Consider the following 20,701-nt stretch of genomic DNA (forward strand, 5'->3'; position numbering starts at 1 on the left):
ATTACATTTAGAATCACACTTAAGGCAGAATAGCATCTTGGTTTGTATTCTCTATCAGTTCTGGGAAAGAAGTGGTTCTTAGCCATGTAAAACATTCAACTGCAAAGATCCTGCTTGGCCTTAAAATGTTACTTCTCTGAACACAACCTGGTGGCAGACCACCTCAACTGGTAGGAATGTGCTGTACAAAGAAATCAACCAAGTTGAGGATGAGACTAACTTAGTGAAAATCCTTTTAACAATAAAAATAGGGGTGCCTGGGTGGCTCAGTTGGTTAAGCGTCCGACTTCTGCTCAGGTCATGATCTCACAGTCCGTGAGTTCGAGCCCCGCATGGGGCTCTGTGTTGACAGCTCAGAGCCTGGAGCCTGTTTCAGATTCTGTGTCTCCCTCTCTGGGCCTCCACCACTCGTGCTCTGTCTCCCTCTGTCTTAAAAAAAATAAAAATAAAAATATCACCTTATATTTATAAAGCGTATGTATAGCTTAAAAATATACATCTTATATTTATTTGAGCCTCATATTAATCTATTGAGGTAACTGATATTGATATTGTCATTATACAGATGAAAAACTGAGGTTCATATAAATAAAGAATAGCTCAATATAATAGTATTTATAGCAAGCTGCCCAGCTACTTATACTAATTAGTATATAATTATACTTACTATATTAATATTATTTAGTAGAGATTCAGTTCCAAGATATCCGACTTTAAATCCCATTCTTCACAAAAGAATGATTATAAGTAGTAAAGAGAATTAAGTTTAGGGCTATACTAAAATCTTTGTTTAGATTTTTTTGGTTAAATTATCAGTCACAAGAATTGAACACTCTACTTCCTTAAATAGTAGAAGATAATAATGTCCTTGGACTCCAAATATAAAACAATATAATACTTGTTTGCTATTTTTTGTGTTTGTTTGGGCTAAGGAAGAGAAATACTCTATTCAAAATGTTCTTTTTTTAAAAATAAAAGGAAAAGAATATCGACTTGAGGTTCTGGTAATTAAAAGAAGCACTACTAGAAAGTTTATCTTTCACTACTATAACATGTTTAACATTTCTGAAGAATTGGCTGTGGAGTAAATACATGAAACGAAATCTTTTTTTCCCTTTGAGTTCACTCACAAGACAGGTAATACACGCTCACATACGAAACTTGGTATTGCAAAGTTGAAAAATTCCGTCAAGAAAGACGTTGGAGAGTGTGGACCTACATCATAGCTTAATTTTATTTACGTACTTCATACTTTAAACTCTAAGTTCTCTGAAGCAGGTACTACATCTTTTACATTGTTGGAGCACTGGGTGGCTCAGTCAGTTAAGCATCCAACTTTTGATTTTGGCTCATCATGATCTCATGGTTCATGAGTTTGAGCCCCACATCAGGCTCTGTGCTGACAGTGTGGGACCTACTTGGGATTGTCTGTCTCTCCTTCTGTCTCTGCCCATCTCTGCCCTGCTGTCTCTCATATAAATAAATACAGTATGTATATTTCTCGTATGAATCACAGAATTGCCCATGCACTGGACAGTGAAAAACTTCTAAAAGAGTGCTATACAACATTATTTGGTTGAAGAAAGATAAAATATTTGGAAGAGCATCCCCAGCTTTCAGTAAGACCAGTCACTGGACCCATCTTCCGCTTCGCTCAGTTCCCCATTAGGCAGTGAGCTGAGCTGTGGACATGAAGTTCTCTTGGAGAGAGGACTGAGCCTGTCTGCTCACTGTCTGCATGGAAACTACAGTGCCCTCCTAGATGGACGCTCAGCTATTCCGTATTCATTCAGTGAAGGAATCAAAGATGGTTCAGAAAGAATTTAAATTGCAGACCATCCTCATGTCAAGAAGGCTGGCTGGAATCTGGGTTTTATATTAGGATGTACCCAGTAGCTCTTCTGTGTCAAATAGGATAGCTTTGACAATGCTGGGCCCTTACTGAGCCCTAGCTAGCCCTGCTAAACTGCCATGGAATGCATTGTCATTGACCCTTGAGTGAAAGGGGGTGATCTTAATAAAAATGCTGAGACAAGAGGCTAAACTAGGAATCCCAAGCAAGCCAGGATTGTCCCAGGCAGACCAGGATCTCAGGTTACCCTAGCAATTGCCCAACTATAAATCCCATCTTCAGCTTAAAAAAAAAAAAAAAATGCTTACACATGAAAACATGTCCTTACATAATTAACGGGTTGGAGAAAATAAACCCTCTGTAGAAACTGTAGTTTTAAGAAAGTTCCTATCCAAGATAGAGTGGTTATTGCTGAGTGTTAGGATTTGGTGTAAATTTTGGAGGTTTTTTGGCTTCTCTGTATTTTTTTTCCTTTCTTCTTTCCCCTCAGCAATAAATGTTAACAATGAATTAGGGCTGCTTTATATTTTTGTCCTTTAATGTTTTTCTATTTATTTATTCATTTACTTATTTATTTATTTTTGAGAGAGGCAGAGACAGAGCATGGCAGACAGAGGCAGAGACAGAGGCAGAAAGAGAAGGAGACACAGAATCTGAAGGAGGCTCCAGGCTCTGAGCTGTCAGCAGAGAGCTGTATGTGGGGCTCAAACTTAACAAGCCGCAAGATCATGACCTGAGCTGAAGTCAGACGCTTAACCAACTGAGCCACCCAGATGCCCCTATTCTTGCCCTTTAAAATTAAAATATCCATAGAACTTTTTTAGAATTTTGATAGTAAATCAAATATTTCACGGAGCATTACTGGAGAAACTTTAGTGTCCTTCTCGGATCAGAAAAATTATAACGAAAAGATATTAAATGATTTGTCCTTACTAAGTAGCTCTTTAATCATCAGACACAAGAGTATTTGAAAATCGTAACAAATAATATTTCACAATATATATTCTGGTTCTTAATATCTGGAATTATTTCTGATTTCTGTTTAGATGCTATATTACCTTAAATCTATAAATGTGAAAATTTCCAGAAGTGTGATACCTTAAAGAATTTTTATATGCTGGTGAGAGGTCCCAGAATTTGCCAGTTTTGCCAGTTGTAGTTGGAAAGCTATTCCTGTCTCCTCCGTGCATGATTTACACCTGTGTGTCTCAGTAAAGCAAAACATAGGATGTTGAGTTCCACATTTCTATAAAAGTCAAAAAAACCATGTTATTATTTTGAAATTGATTCACCTGATTCACCTGTTTCTAAAACAAGGCCATTTAGATTGTCTTTGATATTTGATTAACCATGTCGTGATGACGAATTTCTTAAAAGTTTACTAGATTTTTTTTTTTTCCTTTTTAAAAGCAATGTAACAAGGGGCACCTGGGTGACTCAATCGGTCAAGCATTAGACGCTTAGTTTTAGCTCAGGTCATGATGTCATGGTTTCATGAGTTCGAGCCCCGCATCGGGCTTTACATTGATGGTGTGGATCCTGCTTAGGATTCTCTCTCTTTCCCTCTCTCTCTGCCCCTCCCCTGCTCACACACACTCTCCCTCTCTCAAAAATAAATAAGTAAACTTAAAAAAAATTTTTTTAGTTAAAAAAAAAGGCAGTGTAACGAGTTGGAACCTTGGGAGCCCGGCAACCTTTGAGAAGCTTCTCTGGCATCCCCCTGGTGCCAGGGCTTTGCCTGAGCCTCTTCCTTAACCACTAGGCAGCTTTTTAACCACCCTGGAGCCCTTGCCAAAACTGTGGACCAAATGGAAACAATAAAGGTTGTCGTAGCAAAAAAAAAAAAAAAAGCAATATAAAAGATTTAGAAGTCCACTAGTTATGTGTTTGGCTGACTATCTGCTTCCAGCAACTTGTGGAACAGGAATAAGTCAGGAACACAAAAATTGGGCATCTCCGGAAGGGACCTTGGTGTCAGAGAAGATGTAAAATTGACAGGAAGGCACACCCACATTAATCCATCATGGTAGAAAATGTATTGAACATTCATTCAGTATCTTCAGATGGAATACCTGATTTAGTTTTCAGTTTAAAAGAATTGGCCTCTGTGCTGTATAGTCTTTTGCTCTAAATAAGAATAATAATGAATGAAGTAGGTGGGGGGAGGGGAATCACTCCCATCCAGTTTCACATATAGTTAACAAACTAGCTGATACCATTTCATGAATCCAGTGATTCCCTATCCTCAGGGTACTTTTTCTGGACAGCACTATATATTATATATATTTCAGTCTGTTCTCACTATTCTTTTTTGTCATTGTTTCCCCCAGAGATGTTAGTTATACCTGAAATAAACAAGTGCCTCTTTTTGCTTCTTCTTGATGTCTTTTTTTGACAATGTGGACCACCTCACTCTTCTGGAACAGAATCTTCTCTTGGCTTCCCTCGGTATAGTTAGTTGTAGCTGTCCTCCTCCCTGACCTATCAGTTGTTTGTTTATTTCACTGGTTTCTCTTCCTGTTAATGTCCTCCTGCTGTTTTTAATCCTGAACACTCAGCCATTTTCTCTTTACCGTGTCTTCCTTAAAAGAATGCTATAACGGTGTTGCGTCTGCTTTTACTACTGCACAGCTTTTTCCACACTTATTTCTCTAACCTTGCCTTCTCTCCTGATCTCCAGTCTAGTACTTAAAATAATCTTACATGTTTTCCCTTCTACGTATGTGATGTTTAACTTAGTTTCCACAGTAAAGTGATTCCTTCCACTGTTTTTATTGGCACTGGGTTTTCCCAGTTTTCCCCCTTTTCATCATTATCAACACAATTCTTTGTTCGACTACCACTGTCCAAACAATTGAGCTTAATCTATAGAATGGTTAACCGATCTCTGAATGCTAGATTCTTAAATCCTTCAAAAAGACTTTTTAAAGGATGTTGACAAGAGCCATGTTTAAAAGTACTAGTAAAGAATGGGTTTTACATTTATATATGTTGGGGAAAAAATAGAAAAGAGAATATTTTGTGACATGTGGAAATGGTATGAAATTAAAATTTTCAGTTCGTTTTTGACAAAGACTGTTATGTCCTAAGTCTAAAATGTTTACTATGTGATTCTTCTCAGAAAAAGTTTGCTGACCCTTGGTTTAAAAGATTAGTTTCCAATTTGTTAAAACAACAAATTCAAAACTCTGGTTTGTCCTCAAGCTTTTAAAAAGCAAGGTGGTTACACACCCATGAAACCACAATCATTTCCATCACCCCAGAAGATTCCTAGGCCCACCTGCAGAACATCTCTCCCTCCTGGCAACCACTAGTCTGTTTTCTGTCTCTCTATAAATTTGTATGTTCTAGGATTTTGTGTCAATAGAGTGTGTACTCATTTGTGTCTGGCTTTTTTTACCCAGCATATTGATTTTGAGATTCATTGATGTTGTTATGTGTATCAATAGGTTTTTTTTTCTATGTTTATTTATTTTTGAGAGAGAGAGCAAGTGGGGAGGGGGAAACAGAGAGAGAGGAGAGAGAGAATCCCAAGCAAACTCTGTACTGTCAGTGCAGAGCCCAGCTTGGAGCTCATTCCCACAAACCGTGGGCTGAGCTGAAATCAAGAGACAGATGCTTAACTGACTGAGCCATCCAGGCGCCCCAGTAGTTTGTTCCTTTTTTTTTTTTTTTTTTGAGGTTTATTGTATAATAATTGACAAATGAGATTGTAAGATATTTAAAGTGTATATCATGGCAGTTTGATATACATATACACATCAGCAATGGGCCATTTTGACTCATGTCCATAGTTGGTTGGACACTTTGCAAACTTTTTACCGTTAGACAAAACTAAAAGCAAACTTTTGAATAATCTTTTCTGCATAGAAAAACCAACCAGAGAGCATAAAGACAATTTACTAATTATTTTGTTACTGTTGTTATTATTATTCATATTATTTCCATGTGCAAACTTTGAGTATTTCCAGTGCCTGTGGCAGAGGTTTCTCAGAATAAACCAAAAATAGGTTCAAATTATATTCTTAAAGAGTATTTATAGATATAACAAGATTTAAATAAATAATCATGGTGCAGTTTGGTATTTTTATCATCTTAATTTAAAAAATATGTTTTACATTCAAAATTTCTTCCAACTGGATTCTCTTCACCTCTTCTTATTAAAACCATAAAAAAAATTATTCTGATTCCAAACCTCCTCTACATTATTTAGTTCCATCTCTCTACTATTATGACCACCTCTATCTAGCCTTCTCTGTCCCTCAGTCCTACCACCCAATTCAATATGTACTTCTGAAATTTTTCTAATCTGGGGGCTCTCAAAGCAGGGAGTTACTGGGGTCAGGGATTTGTGTTCTTATAACAACACACACACACATAAACACACACACACACACACACACACACACACACCTTAATTTTTCTTCTGTCTTGGCAGAAATAGTCTTGCTCCTAATAAGTAATATGACTAAGTGTTCCATGCTTTGAAACTTAACAGAAGCATGATGAACAATAAGAGTGTCAGAGATGAACCTTCTTCTGTAGAAGAAGGTTCAAGAGAAAAGGCTGAAGGAACAGGGATCATGTCTGGAGAGAAGATTGCTGAGGCAAAACCTAATAATTGTCTTTTGTTTCATGAATATTTATCACAAAGAAACCTGACCAATGTTTCTTGTGTCCATTAAGTGACATGCAGGGAAATACATCCTTAAACTGTAGGTAGAAACTTTGCCTGAAAAAATAATCTTGTCTGTACTCTAGATATATATGGTAAAAAGCATATAGAATTGTTATTCCTGGGGTGCCAGGGTGGCTCAGTCGGTTAAGCATCCGACTTTGGCCCAGGTCATGATCTCAGGGTTTGTTGGCTCAAGCCCCGCATCCGGCTCTGTGCTGACAGCTCAGAGCCTGGAGCCTGCTTCTGATTCTTTGACTCCCTCTTTCTCTGAGCCTCCCCCACTCACGATCTGACTCTGTCTCTCAAAAATAAATTAAAATATTAAAAAAAAAAAAAACTTGTTTTTAAAAAAAAAAGAATTGTTATTCCTAAGAATTACAAAATTTAGAACAGACATCTTTCTGGGCACCTCAGTAGCTTAGTTGGTTGTGTGTCCAGCTTTGGCTTATGTCATGATCTTGTGGTTCATGAGTTCAAGATCCACATCAGGCTCACTGCTGTCAGCACAGAACTCGCTTCAGATCCTCTGTCCCCCTCTCTCTGTCCCTCGCCGCTTGTGCTCTCTCAAAAATAAATTTAAAACATGAAAAAAAAAAAAAGAACAGTCATCTTTCCAAGTCCAAACCTTGAAAGTGAAGGCCTGCTAACCAATATTTTAGTCATAGACATGTGTGAAGTCAACAAACTAAGCCAACTGAAAATGTATTGACTCTACTAGTTCTGAATAGATAATGTCCCTTAAAATAGTAAGAAATTTTAGAACCTAACGTAACCCATGGTGAACACTAGGTCATTGCCTATCCCATCCAAATAATTTGTAAAAACATTCAGGTAATAAATATTCCCGTAGACTTCTAAGTATTTCAATTGTGCTGACTAACCAATGTCCATCAAGATGAACTTGCTTGTTTCCTTTCTCTGTATATTTAATGCACACATCAGATTGTAGATTCTTATTATAAATAACATCAACAAAAGCCACTGAAACTGAAAAAAAAGAAGAGATAAAAAAAAATAAGAGGCTAGGAACGATGCAATTCCTACTTATCTCATACCTAAAACAATGTACAAATGCACAAATACTGGATTTATCTTTTCAATGCTGTCACTGGCATGAAATCCATTGTCTTTGCTGCCAAGTCACTAGCGATACGAAACAGCAGTAGGTCTGCAGCCCACGAGCATGCGAAGGCAGAAACAAGAGATCAACAGAGACTTTTCAGGGTTGTCTGCCAAGGGAAGAGCAAAAGCAGAAAGCTGTGAAGTCCTTTGAGAGGAAGTGGCCGCAAGAAGCAGCAGCAATATACAAACCCAGCCCCAGCAGAGAAGCCAGAGACAGCCAGGAAGTCACCTGGGAGCTAAGCACCAAGCAAGCCCACCACCAGAGGGGCACCAGCCCAAAAAAGCAGAGACCCAGCCAGGAGTGGATGCTTGCTTCTCCCATGAGGGAGTCTTGGCAATGTAACTAACATGTGAAATGGAAAGACCAAACCAAAACAAAATTTTATTGAGCGTCTACCAGATCACTTAACTATAGTGAGAGAAACAGAGGACTAAAATCAACACATGCCTCAGACCCACGTTTGTCCCCACCCCCATCCCACTCTCACCCCTGCTGATATTTAAAAACCATAATCTCTTCACAAATATTTCTTAAGCTCCTTTTGTGTGCCAGGGTCCACGCTGCAAATTTAAAATATAATGGTGAACTGGACATAGTCTCTTGCTTTCTAGGAGGGTAAAGTTTAATGGAAGATACTCTTTTTTTTTAATCACAAATTTGTGATTTTTTTTCAGCTGAAAACTGAATTTTAATGAAGATTTCATTTCTCGAATTCCCTTGTCCTGCATCATTTTGTGCACTTTCTTAGACTATCTAAAAGATAAGTGGTTTTATATAGGCCATTTGTAAAGCCTCCACAAAAATGTGGAGATTTTGAAATTGCACATTTTCCCTGTGGCTCCAAAAACATTATACCTATTATTTCAATATCTCTATGTTTCAGTTTTTAAAATGTGGAAAAGAAAAACAAAAAATTATCCACATGTCCATGTTCCCATTATATACAATTCATCTGTATTAACCCATTATATAGAATTGATCTTTGTTAATATACTGACAAATCTGCTTGTAGTTAAAAAAATTACTATTTGGAAAAAATGGTAACTATTTACTATAAAGAATTGAAACAGAATAAAAGCATAAAGATTAAAAAGTTTTTTTAAAGTAATCTCTACAGCCAACATGAAGTTCAAACTCATGACCCCAAGATCAAGAGTCACCTGCTCTTACTTTATGAGCCACAAAGGCACCCCAAGGTTAAAAACCTTTAAAATGACTTCAAAAATAATCCTCATTAACATTAGGTGACCATAACAGAAACAGTGATGGCCAGGAATTTTCAAAATTCTATAGCAAAAACCACAAATCCAAAAAGCTTAAGAGAACCCCCAACAAAGAAAATTATACCCAGGTATATCACAGACTCTTGAAAATCTAAATAGAAAATCATGGGGACAGCTTGGGGAAGTAAAGGGAACATTGCACACACACAAAAAAAGGTAAAAACAAACACTATTCTCATCAGAAACCTTGGAAACCAGAAGACAGTATAATGATATCTTCAAAGTCCCCAGAAAAACAAAAAACCTGTTAACCTAGAATTCTGTATCTGGTGGAAATATTCCCCTAAAATGATAATGCGGTTGCCTGGGTGGCTCCATCGGTTAAGCGTCCAACTTCAGCTCAGATCATGATCTCACAGTTCGTGAGTTAGAGCCCCACGTCAGGCTCAGTGCTGACAGCTCAGAGCCTAGAGCCTGCTTCGGATTCTGTGTCTCCCTCTCTCTCTGCCCCTCCCCCATTCACACTCTTTGTGTGTCTCTCTCTCTGTCTCTCAAATATAAAATAAAACATTAAAAATAATAATAATGAAGATGGAATAAAGACATTTTCAGGCAGACAAAAGTTGAAAGAATTTATTTCTAACATATCTGAACTCTAAGAAATGCTAAGAAGAAGTTCTGCAGGCTAGAGGGAAAGAGAAGTGATACGAGCAAATCCTGTTCCAAAGAAAGGAATGAAGAGCACCAGAAAGAGCAAATGAGGCATTAAAAACAAAGGATCATTTTTAAAATCATTCCCACTTTATACATACATATGTCATTAAGTCTCTTTGAATACCATTGGCTATTTAAAAATAAAAGTAACATTAAGTGCACATCATTCTAGACACCTTTTTTGGAATACTAAATATGATTGGATGTCTAATTACAAGTAAATTTTAAATTATGTGACCATATTATATTTGCTGTAATATACAAAACTAAATTTATTTGAAAATTTCATTAGAAAAACTAAAATGGAAGAGGAGTAATTGTTGAATTTCAAAAAATTGTTCTATACCACAAATATAGATATACTAGGTAGGGGTGCCTGGCTGGATCCTTTGGAGGAACATGTGACTCTTGATCTAAGGGTTGTGAGTTCAAGCCCCAAGTTGGGGCATAGAGCTTACTTTAAGAAAAAAGAAGACAAGAAATTATAAATACATTAAAGGATTAGAGGGGTGCCTGGGTGGCTCTGTCAGTTAAGCATCTGACTCTTGATTTTGGCTCAGATCGTGATCTATCGGTTTGTTGGATTGAGCCCAAGTCAAGCTCTGCACCAACAGTGCAGAACCTGCTTGGGATTCTCTCTCTTCTCTCTCTCTGTGCCGACACCCCAGCTCTTTCACTCTTTCTATCTCAAAATTTAAAAAAAAATTTTTTTAATGATTAGAATCACTGTTTTTTATTACCTAGGTATTTCAATTTTATAGTATTGATTGACTACATGCTGTAAAACATGGAATCATGAATAATCATGTCTCCCATCTCCTCTATCCCAACCTTAGGAACTTTCTTAGTTAATATTATCTTTTTAGGTTGTCTAGACTTAACTTTTTCATTTGACTCTCTAATTCTCATAATTTTGTTCAGTATTGGTTTTATATCTAAATGCATAGATATATAGGTCTTTTTACATGATCCTTTTTTTTTTTTTCAAGTTTATTTTAGAGAGAGGGAGAGAGAATCCTATGCAGGCTCCAGACTGCTAGGTCGGAGCCCAACACAGGGCTCAAAGCCACCAACCATGAGATCAAGAGTTAGATACCCAACTGACTGAGCCACCCAGGCACCCCACATGATCCTTTTGCCATCTTTGTACTGAATTCTGTTTTTTCTTCTGTACGGGCAATTCATCTCTTTATTGGTTATATTTTATTATCATGTAGTTTGGGTTACCTTCACCCAAGAGGATACATGGATGTTGCATTCCCAGCATATTTTTTTAATGGTTGATAATTTCAAATGCTCTATTGGCTGAGTGTAATATTCTTGGACCACTTTTTCCCCTCAGAACTTAATAGATATTGTTCCATTGTCTTTTAGCACTACTAGTTGATGTAAAGAAGTCTGAGGAAAGCCTAAAATTTACCACTTAGTCACAGATTGGCTTTTTTTCTGCTTGAATATCTTAAAGTTTAAAACTTAGTAAGGCTATGATTTGGTATTAAGGAATCTGTATCAAAATTTCCCTGGTATATGGTATTATACTTTCAATCTGAAGGTTCAGTTATTTTTTTCTTTTACAAGAAATTATTATTATATTAATATTATGTCTTTTTATTCATCTTCAGTTATCATTCTTTGGATTCCCCTTTTCAAGTATAGCAATGAACAATTCTTGAGTATTTTTTTCCCTATTAGCTTCTGTAATTCCTTTAATCTTTGTCTTTTTCATCTTAGTTCACTGGACTTTATATTAGCAAAATCTCCTTTATTTTCAAACTCTCTGAATCATAGTTAGTGCCAACTACTAACAGCACAGTAGTTCAACTTTTGTGGTTACAGTGAGATGTGCGGTATCTGTAAGACCAATTTCTCATTACCTGTGGAACTCTAGCTTTTTATTCCTCAAATATTTAAGTGCTGGCAACTGTATAAACTTTACATTTTAGTGTCTAGACATTTAATTCTTTGTGTTTTAATGGCAGGCTAGGCACTATCACCTGTGTATTTTTATCATGCATCATTGGCCAAAACTCTTTGCCAGAAACTGAAATAAATATTAGAAGTAGAGGTTGTGTGGAGTCAGTATGTCAGGTTGCTGAACACATATAGCTCAGTATCTGTGAGAGCTCTTTTTGGATGGGTGTGTTAATGTTCACTGGTGGAGGACACAGTGTAAGGTCTGTCACACTTTGTGTGGAACGTGGAAAAAATAGTGAGTTGATGTTTCGCTTTATTTAGAGCCGATTTAAAATTAAAGAAATGGGACTGGGCAGCTGTTTTTAAATGGGCTCATTGAATGCATTTGATTTTTTCACCACTTTTTTATAACCTGAAGGAATTATGGGAAGGGCGAGGCAGAGACAAAGGGCATTGCCCACGGTGACAGTTTGCATGCAGTTACGGTTTGAATACCTGGATTCTACCCTCTCCTGAGATCTTTTTACAAGTCCTGCCAAGATTAACTGCTCCTGTTTGAAGGCCATATCGTAGTCCTCAGAGGGAGGCACTTTCAGATTGAAGATGAGTTCTCCAAACCAGCGCGAAGCCCTAAGACTTCACTTCCTTCAGGAGCAGGCAGCTTAATCAACTTGCTGTTTTACCCGGTTCTCCTCTGCCACCACTTCTCGGGAAGATCTGTCAAATAGCAAAGTTGATTCTTTCCCACCTTAATGGAACTGATAGATATCACTGAGTTAAGCAGCCACATCTGCTGTACTTATTTTCCTCTTTGATCATATTAGGAGATCAAACTCCTTTAGACATTATGGTCTGTTTGTGTCTCACTGAATGTTTGCCAATAAGTTTAAATGCCTGTATCAAAAAAATAAAATTAAATTAAAAATTGGCCATAGTAGGTATGTTTCATCCAGATACAATCTAACTAAAGACTTTGAAAACATTTTTCATCATTGTAGTAGGAGATCCAACAAAATTATCAAAATAGCAATGCGCAGAAAGAATTCCCTTCTGTCACCCTTCCCTGAGTAAAGCATAGGAACAACAGGTGGATGGATTATATAGGTCTTGCTTCTAAAAGAGTTAACCTATTACTTTGTAAGATATTGTTGTCTCTGTGAGCAACTTGAGAGTAGGAATCTGATGTTTTATCCTTGCATCTCAGTGCCTGACCGTGTACATATAGTGGGTGGTCAGCATTTTGGATTGAACACTTGAGATTCTAGATTCTCTGTTACATTATTTTACAGACCAGCATATAAGGGAGAGCCTGGGATTGAAACATGCAGTGTTTGGGAAAGGAACTTGTTTTTACTCTGAGGTCAGAAATCTCCATGGCTGAGTACTTTAGATAAAGAAGCTCCCTTTTCTGTATTTGCCCAGCCTGGGCCGGACCCAGGCAAATGTCACACAATCTACATTTAAACATTCTTTTCTTTTCTAAAATGTTTATGTTTCCTGGGGGCACATCTAAAAGATTCAAAGTATTAGCTGTATATGTATTCTTTTAAGAAAAAGAAAAAAAAAACACATGTAATTTTCACATGCAAGTTATTTTCAGCAGGCAGTTCCTTTCCTGAAGCACAAAAGGCTAGATATAAAAACAAACAAGAGAGAATGTGCTGTTTTAATAAATGGGTCCTTAGAGATGGATTTTAAAACATGGTTTTTGTTTCCTGATCTAGCTTTTACCCTATCACTTCGTAACACTTAGAGAAATCCTGAAATAAATCAGAGACATTCTCACAGTTTTTAAGGCTGACAGTTTAATTTTTTTCCTGTTTTGTCTATTGCTGTGGCCAATTTAATTAGGTCATACCCATGTGAAAAATTACTTGTTCAAGAAAAATTTTGGATGTGTGTGTGTGTTTTCAGGAAGATTTATTTCTGCTAACGTTTATATCATCATTTGCATGTGAAACTAATTCACTTACCTACATAACTTAAAATACTAATGTTGCTCAAAAACAAACAAAACAACCCTAATTCAAAAGGAAACATGTTTCTGTTAGTAACTTTATATTGTGGTTAAGGTAATTATACTTAAAAATATTTTTAGCAGGTGAACCACTGATCTTAAAACATATCTGTTAATTATACAGATTGGATACCAACTCTGGAAGGGGGAGAAAGACCTAATTTATGGCAGTATTCTAGAAATGGCAACGTAGCTCACATGCTAGCATGCCCATCATGCAGACTGTTTTCAAATTTCATTTTATTAAAAATTCATTGTCATTCTTATGCCTTGAGTATTTTCTAACAGACACTTTGCTATTTATACCAGCAGATACAAGTTTCAAGCCCACAAGTATATTATTTGCATTATTGCTTCCATACTCCTAGAAATGTCATGAACCATGTGAGAATGCAAGCTTCACAAAACGAAGAAACTTACTCGTATTTCATGAACAATGTTAACATTAACTCCTTTTCTTCTTTAATAAGTTTGCTTTCATTTTTGTGGATTAATGTAAGAATTTTCATAACTAAGGAGATTCTAATTTGCTTCCAAAACTTAAACACCAAGATTAACAGATACAAAAGCCACAATTTAACATATTTTATTGGCCGAGAATAAAGGTCAAAATTACCAAGCATTATAGAAGCACCATTAGAAGTATACAGTAGATCCCTTGTAGAAATCATGAAGGACAGCCAGTGTAGGCCATGTCTGGAACACAAATGCAAAATCTGAGTTGCTGTCTGTGACGGAAGCAGAGCAATTGTCAAGAGCTTGACTAGGTTGCAAAAGAATTTAAAGGGCCAGCAGATCTTTAAGAACTCACAAGATAGCTTTGTTGTCTCCTGGAACGTTCGCTGAGAAGCAAGGCACGCTAAATACCAAGCAATTCACAGAATTCCTGAGTCCCTACCCAGTGATGCTGTTTTCAAATGAAATAAGTCAGTGAGCTGTATAAACAAAATCAGAAGGCTCAATTAGTACTGCCCTTCTGGAAGTCTACCTCACTTCAACCATTTTGCTAGAAAAAAAATGAGAACAAGTGAGATCCATGGGAAAAGAGTAATTTTCGGGAAGGCAAGAGGTTTGCTTTCTATAACAAAAAGCTACACGGCTAATCAGATATGCGTCTGCAGTTTGTTTTCACATATTTGTAGGGCTAGATTTCAGAGTCACTTGTGTTTTAATCAATAAAAAAAATGTGGTTTTTTTTTTTTTTGTTTTTTTTTTGTTTTTAGTGAGGGGGCACTTTTCCCAAATAACACTGGAAAACTTTTTTGTGACATCCAGAAATTTACAGTGGCCCCTTGCTAGCCTTGTAACATGTTCTGTAATTCCCAGCTTCAGGTAGAATTTGAATGCTTGTAGAAAATCCAGCTATGCTTACAACCACCTTTATTTTTCAGCTGCGGTAGCCGGATTTCCTTTAACAAACTAGTGTTATTTTCTTTTGCAGGGACTTTATGTTTTTGTGGTTTATTTCATTCTGCACAACCAGACGTGCTGCCCTATGAAGGCCAGCTACACAGTGGAAATGAATGGACACCCTGGGCCCAGCACAGCCTTCTTCACACCAGGGAGTGGCATGCCTCCTGCTGGAGGGGAAATCAGCAAGTCCACGCAGAACCTTATCAGTGCTATGGAGGAGGTGCCTGCTCTTGCCTTTGCTCTTGCACTTGCTCACGTTCTCCCCTCCCTGCCTGCCTCCCCTTCCCTCCTCCTTTCTCCCTTCCGTACCCATCTCCCCCTCTCTTCCCACCTCTCCCTCTTTCTCTCTCCCTCCCCCTTTCCCTGTCCACCTCCACCTCAAGATGATTGCAGGTTAAAAGGTACTATGTGACTTTTAAATCCCTCTCCTGGGAACAGCCTCTGATCAGTGGTATTTGATTGGCTTACTGTGGTATCATGCCTGTTACCTAATTCTCTTTTTCCCTGCCCTGTGAGCTAAACTAACCAGCGATTTGTACTGGGAAGTCAGAACATAATTTGTCGTCTCTTTCTTCAAAATCTTCCTAATTTAAAATGGCAGTGACTGGATGTGCTTTGGAAATGTTTTTTTTAAATACTGTTCTTCCTAAAAATACGTCCTTCACTCTCTTTCTTCACCCATCCCAGCTCATTACTTGGATCCCAGCAAATACTCAGTGAAAAGAAAGGAGGCTAAAAACTCTTTTTAAGTACCAGAAAATATTTTAGGGCAAAAGCTTGGAAGAGGGCTTCAGCAGCACTGCTAGAAAAATCTATCCAGGATGTCCTCTGTGAGATCCACCTCCCACTGTTCTTTGCATTCTGTCCTCATCATTTTGCTTTCCTTTGTCTAAATCACATTGCCACCAATCTGTCAGTAATGCTGCTCATAGCACTGGGACCAATGCTCAAAGTTTAAACTTACATGAAGACATTTGTCCAGGAAGAGATAGTATGCAGGTCCCTGACCATTTCTACAGTGCCAGAAGAATGCTTGCTTATTGCTCCTTACATAACTCACATTGCTGTCTTTGTATTAAAGAGCCAAGGACAATGGCACCTGGGTGGTGGTCAGTTAAGCATCGGACTCTTGTTTTAGGCTCAGGTCATGATCTCAAGGTTCCTGAGTTTGGTTCCTGAGTTCGAACCCCATGTTGGACTCTGTGCTGACAGCACAGAGTCTGCTTGAGATTCTCTCTCTCTCCTTCTCTTGCTGCCCATCTCCTGCTTGTGCTGTTTCTGTCTCTCTCAAAATAAGTAAATAAACATTTTAAAAAAGGAAAACCAAGGGACACAGTATTTGTGTTTGCATCCTGAAATCTGGCAAGAAATCAAAGTGCATCTGTCTGAAAAGGTAATCGTTTATTGATAGGTAAGTAGGTAAATAGGTAGGTAGGTAGGTATGTAGATAGATAATCTACCTGCTCAGTGATATTTTTTGTCTCCCATGTTAAATGTTGAAAGGAATTTTATTCATGTCAGGTTAAAATTAAAATAGGTAAGTGATCACAAGTATATTTAAGAATTGGGATATATCTTTAGTACCCTTAAATGTTTAGAAATCTAGTGCCATTTCTATATCCCCAAAGTGGTTAAAATGGAATTGTTTTCACATTGTAGTTGGTACCAATAGAAATGGATACTTTTTTTAAATTTTTTTTTTAATGTTTATTTATTTTTGAGACATAGAGAGACAGAGCATGTACGGGGAAGGGTCAGACAGAGAGGGAGACACAGAATCGGAAGCAGGCTCCAGGCTCTGAGCTGTCAGCACAGAGCCAGGCGCGGGGCTCGAACTCACGGACCGCGAGATCATGACCTGAGCCGAAGTCGGACGCTTAACCGACTGAGCCACCCAGGCGCCCCAGAAATGGATACTTTTAGAACCAACGATTCAGGAGTGAATCTTTAAAAAAAAAAAAAAAATGTTTTTTTGTCTTTTTGATTGTTTATCCAATCTAGCATTTGTCTAGATCTGAGCTATACAATACAATAGCCATTAGCCATGTGTGGCTATTTAAATTCAAACTAAGTAAAATTAAACAGCATTAAAAGTTCAGTTTGTCACTCACCCTGGCCACATTCAAGTGCCCAGTAGCCACATGTTCCGTGGCTGCCGCAAAGGAGAGCACAGATTTAAGATATCCGTGTCATCACAGAAAGCTCTGCTGAGCGGTGTGGCTCTAGATGGTCAACTTCTTACTGAAATATTTTAAGGCTTAATCTTCTCTCACATTATTCCTACAGTCCTCAGGTCACTTTTCTCAGCAGGAGGCTTCCCTGTAGTCTCTCAGAAAACCCCGTGTCGGGAGGGAGCAGCTGTGACAATTCAGTTCCTGGGCCTGAGCCACTACTTGAATGTTCATGTAGGGTGTTGCACAATGGCACACCCTTCAAGTGTGTCCTGCCTTCCTCAGAAGCTCAGAATTGGCCTTGATCCAGCTGTCAGTGAGGGACTGTCAGCAACATTCTAGAAAGCCACGCAGAGAAGGGAAAGCATTAGGCAAGGAAGGATTAAGGGGTTGTTTATCAGTGACCAAGAGGGAAGTGAATACATTTAATCATTTTAGGTTAGAACTATCTTTTTAATCATTTAATCCAATGATTATGTGAAGATTTATTTTGTAACTGGAAGTTTCTACCTTTTACTCCCCTTAGGCTATTTTGTTCACCAGTCCATTAACTGCCCCCAGTTCTTATGTTCTTAACAGTTTCCTTCCCATACATCCTACAAAAAAATAAAACATGTTGTTTGGGTTTAAAAAATAATTTTCTTTCCCCACACATGACCACATAGAAATCTACAAGTAATTCTAACAGAGAAGTTGTTGAGAAACACCAGATTAGGTTGTCTCTAAGGACAAAAGGTAAAATTAAAGAGGTCTTCTTCTAAACAGTTCAGCAGTCCCTTCACTTGATGTTTGTAATAAGAATGTGAAGATAAATTATTCATGTAGATATCAGAGTAACTATGTAGGTGTTGATATTATTGTTTCCTTTTCTCCCCACCCTACACCAAAAAGGTGCCACCTGATTGGGAGAGAGCATCCTTCCAACAAGCCAGTCAGGCCAGCCCTGACCTGAAGCCAAGTCCGCAGAATGGCGCCACATTTCCTTCCTCTGGAGGATATGGCCAGGGGTCACTAATAGCTGATGAGGAGTCCCAGGAGTTTGATGACTTGATATTTGCATTAAAAACTGGTATGTATGAACCCACAAACCACATTAGAAGTAGGCACTCTTGCTATGCTACAACTTATATCCTCTTCCCATGAAGTGCACATCCCGATTCTCATGACCCATTCCTAATCCTAGCCAAACTTTAGGATATTTTGTTCTTGGCACCGACTATAACACAATCTAAAAATAATTTATAATTTGCTTTTAAGAAAAAGGCATACTCTAAATGTAAATGTCTCTGTCCTGGAATCTTGATGTAACACCAAGATACCATTGAAACAATCTCAGTGTTGTAAGACAATCTGGTAGGGATCTCACTCAGAGGGTTTTGCCTCTGACCTGCCACAGAGACCTAGAGTGTCTTTGAAGCAAAGAATTTCAAAGGCAGTATCATGGGCGGCATGTAGTTCTTTCGTTTTCCAAGCACCATAACATATTGTATCTCACTGGCTCCTCCTACATGTTCAACCCCACTCAGCCTGTGACCCCAATAGATAGTTGTTTTCAAATCAAATATACGGGTTTTTTCCTTTCCTTTAAACATTTTTTTTTTTAATTATTAAGTAAACTCTACCCCAACGTGGGGCTTGAACTTAAGACCCTGAGATCAAAAGTCCCATGCTGTCGACTGAGCCAGGTAGGTGCCCCTGCATTTTTTTTTTTTTCCTCAGAAAGATCTTGAACTGCCAGTGTTATAAAAATTTCAGTGAAATTTTCATTTCTAGATGTGCAAGCAAGCAAGAAGATACGTCCATGCTCAGATGAGCCTATTAAAATAATTATTCCAAGTATATTTTACTATATATATATATATATATATATGCCTATATTAAGCATAGTGCTTGGAGGGGCACCTGGGTGGCTCAGGCAGTTAAGGGTTCGACTTCAGCTCAGGTCATGATCTTGCAGTTTGTGGGTTCGAGCCCCACATCAGGCTCTGTGCTGACAGCTCAGAGCCTGGAGTCTGCTTCAGATTCTGTGTCTCCCTCTCTCTATGCCTCTCCCCTGCTTGCTCTCTGTGTCTCTCTCGAAAACAAATAAACATCAAAAAAAAATTAAAGAAAAAAGAATAGTGTTTGGAAAATGAATACTTTCCAATATTCATATCCAACAATATTATTGGAAAAATGAATGAATGAAAGAAAAATGAAACTTAAGAGTTTGCTTGGAGGAATAGACATTCACACAAATGTGATATAAGGAAGAGTAAATAAGTAGTGAAAAGAAATATTAATTATTGAAGAGATCAAGGAAATCTTTTTAAATGTTCTCAATTGTATCTTGAAAAATATGTAGGTTTTAAATAGGTGAAGGGTGGAGGAAAGGCACTGCAGACTGAGGGAGTAGAATGAGCCATGCCTTGGGGCTTACAGGTGCTCAGTTTATAGGTGCCTGGGGAGAAGAGACCCTGCCTGCAGCATGGCCAGGGTGGAAGGTGAGTGCATCCAGGCAGAAGCATGAAGGCCTGAAACCTGCATGGTTTATAATTTACTGTAGTTTCCCAACTGGGTTTCAGCGAACAACCTCCTTGAGATATTTATAGCCCTCCTCAATGGGAGGATCCCCTGACTGAGTCTATTTGGGAAACTGCAAAGATTCACAATTCAATTAGCATTTTAGCAGCTCTGAAAAGTCCTAGAGTAAAGAAACCCACTTCACTTAATTTAACCTGGTGTTTCCGGAACACATTTAGTAATAGATTCATTTTGTGGGAGCAGAACACTTGCTGGTATTTTACATAATGTTAAAATGCTGCTCAGATTCCATGTTAAGGAGTGGGATTTTTATAGAACCTAGTGAGCCATGGAGGTTTTTGAGGAGAGGAATGGCATGTTCCCACTGGTTTTTGAGGCAAAATAACTCTTACAAAAGTATGAAGAGTAAATTTAGAAGCAAAGCCAGAAAGGCTGGGAGATTGTTGCAATTGTCCAAGGGAATGGGGTTTGGGTCCCAGATTTAGGAAGTGGAAATAAGAAAGAGAAGATGAGCACAAGAGGAAGGCTGAGCGAACACTCAGAGGACAGTCAGTAAAGGCTTCTGCTTCTCACTTCAGAGGCTGAGGAATCATGTAAAGAGCATTTGTTCATTGATTTGTTTGCAGCGAGAAACTGGTGAGTTCAGATTCGGACTTATTGGTTATTAGGCCTGGTGGATCTTAAACATTCAGGCTTGAAGGATCTTAAGCTGAGGGTTTAGGATTGAAGGTATTGGTTTGAAATGCATCCATGTGGAAACTATATTTGAAGCTGCGGGGATGGACAAGTTTGATCTTGGGAGAATGAAGGAGAGAGAGAAGAAGAAAAGAGGTGAGGAAGGGAAAGAAGAAGAACATCCTAGATAATATCTGCCTTTCAAGAGTGAATAGAAGAGGGTCCCACAAAGGAAACTGCAGTGTGCTGAGAAGGAAGTAAAGAGACAAGAAAGTTTTATGAAGGAGGTAATGAACAACTGCCCAAAATGCTCACTAGCATTAGGACTAGAAAGGGGCTTTCAGATTACTAATAATTCTCAGGGAAGATTATGTCCCCAGCACTACAAAGTGGTCAGT

General features: G+C 38.1%; 1 protein-coding gene across 1 annotated transcript in view; it reads left to right on the forward strand.

The window, feature by feature from the left end:
• Positions 1-20,701, forward strand: part of ADGRV1 (adhesion G protein-coupled receptor V1) — a 559,991-nt gene that overhangs the window by 531,171 nt on the left and 8,119 nt on the right. The window contains exons 89-90 of the mRNA XM_042956013.1: positions 14,963-15,154; positions 17,997-18,174. Coding sequence (XP_042811947.1) covers positions 14,963-15,154; positions 17,997-18,174 — 370 coding nt within the window. The remainder of the gene's footprint in view (positions 1-14,962; positions 15,155-17,996; positions 18,175-20,701) is intronic.

The sequence above is a fragment of the Panthera leo genome, chromosome A1 (genome assembly GCF_018350215.1).
Source record: "Panthera leo isolate Ple1 chromosome A1, P.leo_Ple1_pat1.1, whole genome shotgun sequence".
NCBI classification, from domain to species: Eukaryota; Metazoa; Chordata; class Mammalia; order Carnivora; family Felidae; genus Panthera; species Panthera leo.